The sequence below is a fragment of the Carassius auratus genome, chromosome 19, assembly GCF_003368295.1.
Source record: "Carassius auratus strain Wakin chromosome 19, ASM336829v1, whole genome shotgun sequence".
NCBI lineage: Eukaryota > Metazoa > Chordata > Actinopteri > Cypriniformes > Cyprinidae > Carassius > Carassius auratus.
The window spans coordinates 15,014,961-15,022,089 of record NC_039261.1 but is presented as its reverse complement, the minus strand read 5'-3'; the positions used below and the strand labels follow the sequence as shown (position 1 = coordinate 15,022,089).

General features: G+C 36.6%; 1 protein-coding gene across 1 annotated transcript; it reads left to right on the top strand.

Moving 5' to 3' along the window:
* Window positions 1–2,299: 2,299 nt before the first annotated feature.
* On the top strand, window positions 2,300–5,378 carry LOC113119545 (NADH dehydrogenase [ubiquinone] iron-sulfur protein 6, mitochondrial). Its single transcript, XM_026289106.1, has 4 exons — window positions 2,300–2,491; window positions 2,676–2,729; window positions 3,089–3,211; window positions 5,217–5,378. Exons 1-4 carry the CDS (start codon window positions 2,348–2,350, stop codon window positions 5,283–5,285), a joined length of 390 nt encoding a protein of 129 aa, XP_026144891.1. The 5' UTR covers window positions 2,300–2,347; the 3' UTR covers window positions 5,286–5,378.
* The last annotated feature ends 1,751 nt before the right edge of the window (window positions 5,379–7,129 follow it).

Genomic DNA, 7,129 nt, shown 5'->3' with positions numbered 1-7,129 from the left:
GAAGATACAATATGGCCTATTCACTAATATTCCATTTTAATTCAGTGTGACACATACGAAAATAAAATGAAATTTTAAAACTGGAACATAACTTAATTTCATTCACGTTTTATAAAAACATAATCTTATGTGAAAACTTTCTGGATTATCGCCATCAAAATGATAAATATAATTATTCCAGCTGCTGTGAGAAAAGGCCCATGAAAACCTACCTGTACCACTCAAATTAGAAAACATTATTATAATCTGTCCGTTGTGAAATGGGCTAAAGTAAGTTGATACTTTATAAAATTGGCTGGATATGTAGGCTACTCGTCAAATATTGATTTCAGATCATTTAACCAAAAACAAGTTACCAACTGCAGCTTTAATTTGAGATCATGTTCCATGAAGATATTTTGTAAATTTCCAACCATAAATCTATCAAAACATATTTTTTTTATATTAATATGCATTGCTAAGAACGTCATTTGGACAACTTCAAAGGCAATTTTCTCAATATTTTGATTTTATAATTTTTTTTGCACCCTCAGATTCCAAATATTGTCCAAACAAACCATACATCAATGGAAAGCTTATTTATTCAGCTTACAGATTATGTATATTATCAAAAAAAATTACCCTTATGACTGGTTATGTGGTCCAGGTTAACATATATGAAAATATATGAAACAGATATGAATAATTCTCAAAATCTTTATGCATCTTTTCAGATGAGGATGTTTATTCATTAGAAACTCAATGATCTTGACATGATTGGTACACAATTCAAGCGATTCTCATGTCTTCTTTGAGAAACAGTAAGTGACGTAACAGCACACATTAAAGTCTCAATTCATTCACCCCTGCCGTTGCTTGTGTCTGGGGTGGGATTTGCAAAAAACAAACAACCTTCCACGGCGGCGGACAAAAAAGCAATCTTTACAGCGTCTCTTGAGAGCGGTTTTAGTCTTCATGCCAGCGGACGGTTGAATGCACAGGAGCTGCTGGCATCGTCCAAGCAGTGGTGAGAGGAACGTCGTGTGTGGCTCGAACACTGGGTTGACCATGGCTCTGAATCGCGCTGCTGCAGCTGGGATGGTGCAGATGCATCTTTGTGCACCTACTGCAGGTAAGGAGCCAAAAGCTGCATATCTGGCAACTCTGGCCAACTGCCGAGTCAAGGAACCAACAAGACACGGGAGCAGCAGGGGTGCCATGCTGTCAACACCTAGTGGAAAAAACATACAACATTCGGGTGTATGAGCTTAGTCCACTAACTTATTCATTGTAGCTGGACATATGAATTAATGTATAGCATCAAACTATCCTTAAGTGTTGAGAAAAAAATAAATCATGGTTGTGACACAGAGAATAATTACCTTGTGGATGAATGCTATATATACACAAATAACAAGTAATATTTAGTATAGCTGAACTATAAAACCTTTAAAATGTACAGAAAAAACAGTAGTAGTTTAAAATACACATTTTCTATTTTATTATTTTTACAGGCCTATATTTTACTATTTTAATCTAAAGCGTTATAGTCTGGGGGACTGGTGCATTTGTAGATAAATTTTTCGACATAATAAATAAACATTTAAACATTCTGGTGCTCATTCCTGATTAATCTGTTATTTTAAAAACGAATAGCAGGTAAATATGTTGTCCCATGTCTAAGGTATCAGTGCTAGATCACAACTAACAGTAATTTTTATTTTAGTTCGTTTTCAGAGCTGCATGCTACAATACAATACAAACTAATCCCATTTTCCACTAAAATGAATTTAGTGAGAATCTACGTAGAAAGCTTCACTACAACATAATTGCCATAAACATACAAACTTCATGCTTCTTGTGGCGCCAGCTAACTGTCAGCTGTTCAAATTCTCTTCATCTGCACATGAATGTGTTCGTTTCAAAACTATTACAGTCAGACAAACAGACAAAAAAATGCACCACATACCTGTCTAAAAATCCCAACAGAAACGCGTATATAAGCAAATATTTTAATCCAAAACTATCAATTTGAAGGCATCACGCTTCAGACCGACGGAAGTTCTTCTACTTCCTGTGACGCAACGACTTTGAGGAAAGTCATAAGGCACGCATGCGCAGTAAAATCACTGAAACCTTTACTCAAATTTTCACATATAGATGGCTTTTATATTACATAAAATATCTAATGGGTGTTTTAAATAAAGTTGCATTCTCTATTGTAAATCTAAAATGTTTGAACGCACAAATAAAGGAAATATAAATGAATTCAGTTGTTCTCGACCAGCAGAGGCCAGCAGAGACGCGTTTTCATCATACACACAGCAAAGCAAAGCAAAGGCTGTTGGGTAATAATCAGAGGACAAACATGGCAGCCTTCCTTCCAAGGGTCTTGTCCTTCGGTAAAAATACGAAGGCTTTGCTCAGTGGCTTGAGGTTATCTGCAGCTCCAGCCCAACAATACAGCGTTCAGGTTTCTAACTATGGAGAAACAATTACTCACACGGGACAGGTGAGGCCCCGTTTCATGCACGTCTGTTTCTCACTGTTAGCATTTGTTGCGACTCGGGTAACGTTAATCTGGAATTGATCTGAATGCAGTAATTTGAGCATTTAGAGGCACCTGAAGGGTGCTGTGCCGCTGTGGTATCAAGATGGACTGTGCTGAATCCGTTCACTGCTTGTTTTTGTTGCAGGTTTATGATGAAAATGATGTGAGAAGAGCTAGATTCATCGGTAGGCAAAAGGAGGTAAAAAGGAGGTCTATTTACCATCTTTCTAAATGATTTCAGTATTGTGTTACTCTGAAGACATGAACCAGTGTTGGGCTAGTTACTTTAAAATGTAATGTATTTCTCATTACTAGTTAATCCTTTCAAAAGTAATATGATTATTACTTAATACTTCCTGGCAACAGTATTTAGTTACACTGCTTAGTAACATTACATTTAAGTAAAAAGGTTTGTGTAAGTTGTGAAAATTATGAAAAGTTACTGCAGAAAGTAATATAACTGGAACTAGTTACTACCCAACACTGAAGATAACATTATATAAATGAATATAAAGTATTACCATAGTTCGCTCATGGGTCTTGTAATCTTTGATACAGGTGAATGAGAACTTTGCAATTAACTTGGTTGCTGAGGAACCCGTGACGCACATAGAGTCCAGAGTGGTGTCCTGTGATGGAGGCGGAGGGGCTCTCGGCCACCCCAAAGTTTACATCAACTTGGTAAACAAGTCTTTTATTTAAGAACACGTTCTAAAAGTGAATGGATTAAAAAGTTACCTTATAGACGGTTTCAACGGCAACAACATAAACAAACGTTACTGCGTATGCGCGCTTTTGTGGCCCTAACTTAACTTCCTGTAGACTTCCAAATAGAATCAATAACAACAGCCAAGTCCCTCTAGAGTAAGTATTTTTGATAACAAACAAAATATGTTTGCTGCATGGATCAGGCGGACTTGATGAAAATGCTAATTCATTATTTGCCAGCAGGAGATGCTTTTAAAGCAAAAGCGCGAGAAATAGGGGTTTCCCCAGTAACAGCTGTAAACAAAGCAGAGCTGGTACGCTCATACGCTGCTTTATCAGGCATATAACATGCAAGTCTTCCTTCAGAAATACAGCGATATAAAAACACCTGTGCCTCGTTTTGATATTTAAACATATAAATGTAAAGAATTATTATTAAATGTGCAGTACGTGCTCATATTTATTCAACAAAGCTTTTTTGAAAATCGATCAGTTTTAAAATCGTGGCGAGTCTCCAAAAATGTATGGAAAACCTCCCACATCCAACCACCTGAGCCCAACTTCAGTCTACTCATCATCTTGACTTTAACTGCATTTTTAGGCACCGCAGCCAGACTGATATACACAACACAGACCGGACGTTAACTTAAGTCCAGACGCGTGCGCTCGATGAAATCGTCTAAAACACGGCAGCACAAATTCATAATAAAGAATAGTGTTGTCATGGTACCAAAATTTCAGTATTCGGGAACCGTTACCAGTGAAAATACACAGTTACCAAAAAATAAGCTAATTTAAAAAAAAACTTTTATCACTTAAAATAAAACCAGTGCCATTCTTTATACTTATTTACAATTGTGTTTAAAGTTTTTCTTCAAGTAATATAATTATGAAAAACAGTAAAAAAGTTTCACCCAAATTTAATTTGTCTTTTAATTAATGAAATTTAAGCACATTTTATTTATTTTTTGTTATTAAAATTAAAACACGGAAGAAATATTGTTTGATTAATTTCTTTATCAAATTGTATAAAAATTTTTCAACAGTAGTAGAAGTATCACATACATTCCACTAAATAATACTAATATTTCTAGCACAATGTCTTTATGTAAAAATGAACTTATTTTGGCAGGTTGCCGTGAATACCTTTAAATTGAGACTGGTTTTACTCAAATGAAACGGTAAAATGCTTGTGAAGTGACTCAGAACAGTTCTGGTGATGTAGTTTATGTCTTTATGTCCTCATTGAGACGGCAGATGCTGAAATTACTGCAAGCTTCACGCGCATCAGTCTATGTAGTAAACAAACCCGCACATCTCTGTCATTCATTCATTCACACAGAACATTCAGAATTCTTATTTCAACCAACTTTTGCGGCTTAACATTTACAGATACTGGTCCATATGGAGGTTTGATTTGATTAATTTTTGCTAACTTTGACAAATTCTGTGACTGTCCATATTAAAAAAGTAAGTTTAATTTTCATGACTGGATTTTGCGATTCTGTCCACGTTTTCTGCTTCGCGGAAATCATAGCACTGTATGCATCAAAAATTAACAAAGTTTTCGAAAATAATGATTATCATAAATGTGACCATCGAATCCTCAAACCCTTTAACCCTGCCTAGCAATCATACTTCTAGAAGGCAAACGTCCCTCAGAGTTTAGCTTTAGCTCAAACACACTCGCAGGGAAGTTTCGAGTGAATCCGAAGACCTCGATTAGCTGCTTGGGGCGTGTTTAATTATGGTTGGAGCTAAGCTCTGCAGGACAATCGGTTGCCCTCCAGGAACATGTTTGGACACCCCTGGAATAAAGCATGATTCAACAACCTCTTGACAGTTTTGGAGTGCTTGATTCAGATGCACTTATCAAATCTGTAGAAAATGTCTGTTTACTTGTTGCAAGAAACATTACATATATACATGTGTGTTTATATTATAGCATCATGCATTAATTAATTCAATCTTTTCACAGGACAAGGAAACCAAAATTGGCACGTGTGGATACTGTGGGCTTCAGTTTAAGCAGAAGCATCATCACTGACAAACTATTTTGTCTGTTCGGGCTATTCATTATTCACCTTTAAAGATATAGAATTCTTTGCTCTGTACAATAAAACATTACTATAACTTAAAATTGTTATGATTTCGTGTCTTTTGCACTTTTCCAAGGAAGTGTCTCAAGGGTGCTATATAATGCGCTATGAGTGATTTCAGAGTAGATAAGCACATAGTTTATTCCACCATTGACAGACAGAGGGCGCACATGGTCTGTTTTACATCTTTAAAGATGTTTTTGATGTTACCTTGCATTAAAATATGTTTGGATACTATTTACTTCACTGTCAATTTCTACTCAGAAATTGCTTGTTGAATATATTTAACAAATGATTACAAAGAAACATTAAGCAAATCGGAATTAATTTAAATGTATACAACATTACTCAAGTAATATATATAACTCTTTTAACTAAAAAAGATGAAACCAGAATAAGCTGGTTTGCTGGTTTTACAGGGATTTGACAGTTTTTGGCTTTATTTATTTTGGCAGAGAGAACCTTTCAGTAGACGGGTATTAAAAATATATTTTTTTTTCTTAGCATAAAGAATTCATATAACTTGAGTAATTCTACAAAAGGTCCTTTCAGTTCTCGTTCAGTCAGGTTATGTGGGATTTATATGTGCAATACCTTGAGAGAAGGTTAACGCATATGTGCCCTAAATGATCTGACATGTCTCATGTATAATCAGAAACTCCGCTCTGGTCCTCTCGCTCTGAAAGAAGACCTTATGAGACCGGTCAGCTACAGGCTCACTTACACAAATTGACATTTTCCTACTCCGACTGACTGTAGGATAGATAACCTAGAGTGTTCGTTTTTACTTTCAGCGATGTTTCTGAAGCACTTCTATGCAGGATGACATGAAAAGGAGCAAAGGGTAAAAGAACAGAGCAACCTGCATCTTTAAGCACTGGTGAGCTGCGTTCCTGCTAAGTTTGGAGAATGTCAAGGGGGATTTAGTCTGATAAGAAACACTAGTGCGGAACAATACATGTTTGAGGAAGATCATATATATATTTCATCAAGAGTATTCTCTGCTGGCGCGGCCATGCCAAATTGGCCTTGTGGCAGTGTGGAGGAAGCTGGTCTCTAGTGGTGCATGCAGTGGAACTGAGTTTTCCGGCTGGAGGCCCCTCAGGTTGAGAGAAAGGCAGCCATGCTGCTATAATTGGGGCTGGTGACAGAAGGCAAGAGACAGCATGATGCCAATTAACCCTCATCTGTGCTGTGTCCTGTCCAATATGTGTGATAGGTAAGGGGAAGGCTTCATTGTTATGGGCTGTGGATTTTCCTCTTTATCAGGAGGCGTCTAAATTGCAGGTGGTTGGCTAGTTTAAACATTGCTCCGAGCAAAATCTTGGGGTGAAACTGAGCATGAATTGTGCTGCATAGAAAAGTGCTCTCTATTATTCATGAAGCTAAAATGGAGCCAGTAGAGATACAGAAGGATGTGGCAGGTTCTCAGAAGACGCTGTCTTTCACAGTTTAAATTGCTCCGCAACACTGTTTGACATTTCAATGTGATCACCATTTCTTTCCACAGCAACAGATCTGTTCTTTTATTCCATTTAAACCCAGATTTCACCCTTGATACAAATTATGCTTTGTTTGATCAAATCTTAATTTGAATTAAAGGTGCTGTAGGGAACTTTTGTAAAAAAAAAAAAAAAAAACATTTTTTTACATATTTATTAAACCTGTCATTATGTCCTGACAGTAGAATATGAGACAGATAATCTGTGTAAAAAATCAAGCTCCTCTGGCTCCTCCCAGTGGTCCTATTGCCATTTGCAGAAACTCCATCGCTCCCGGTAAAAAATAACCA

Excerpts from the sequence above, each read along its gene's own strand:
- LOC113119545 (XM_026289106.1), top strand. The coding sequence starts at position 2,348 with ATGGCAGCCTTCCTTCCAAGGGTCTTGTCCTTCGGTAAAAATACGAAG. Across the intron at positions 2,730-3,088 it reads TCATCGGTAGGCAAAAGGAG|GTGAATGAGAACTTTGCAAT; the intron begins GTAAAAAGGAGG and ends TCTTTGATACAG. Across the intron at positions 3,212-5,216 it reads CCAAAGTTTACATCAACTTG|GACAAGGAAACCAAAATTGG; the intron begins GTAAACAAGTCT and ends ATCTTTTCACAG.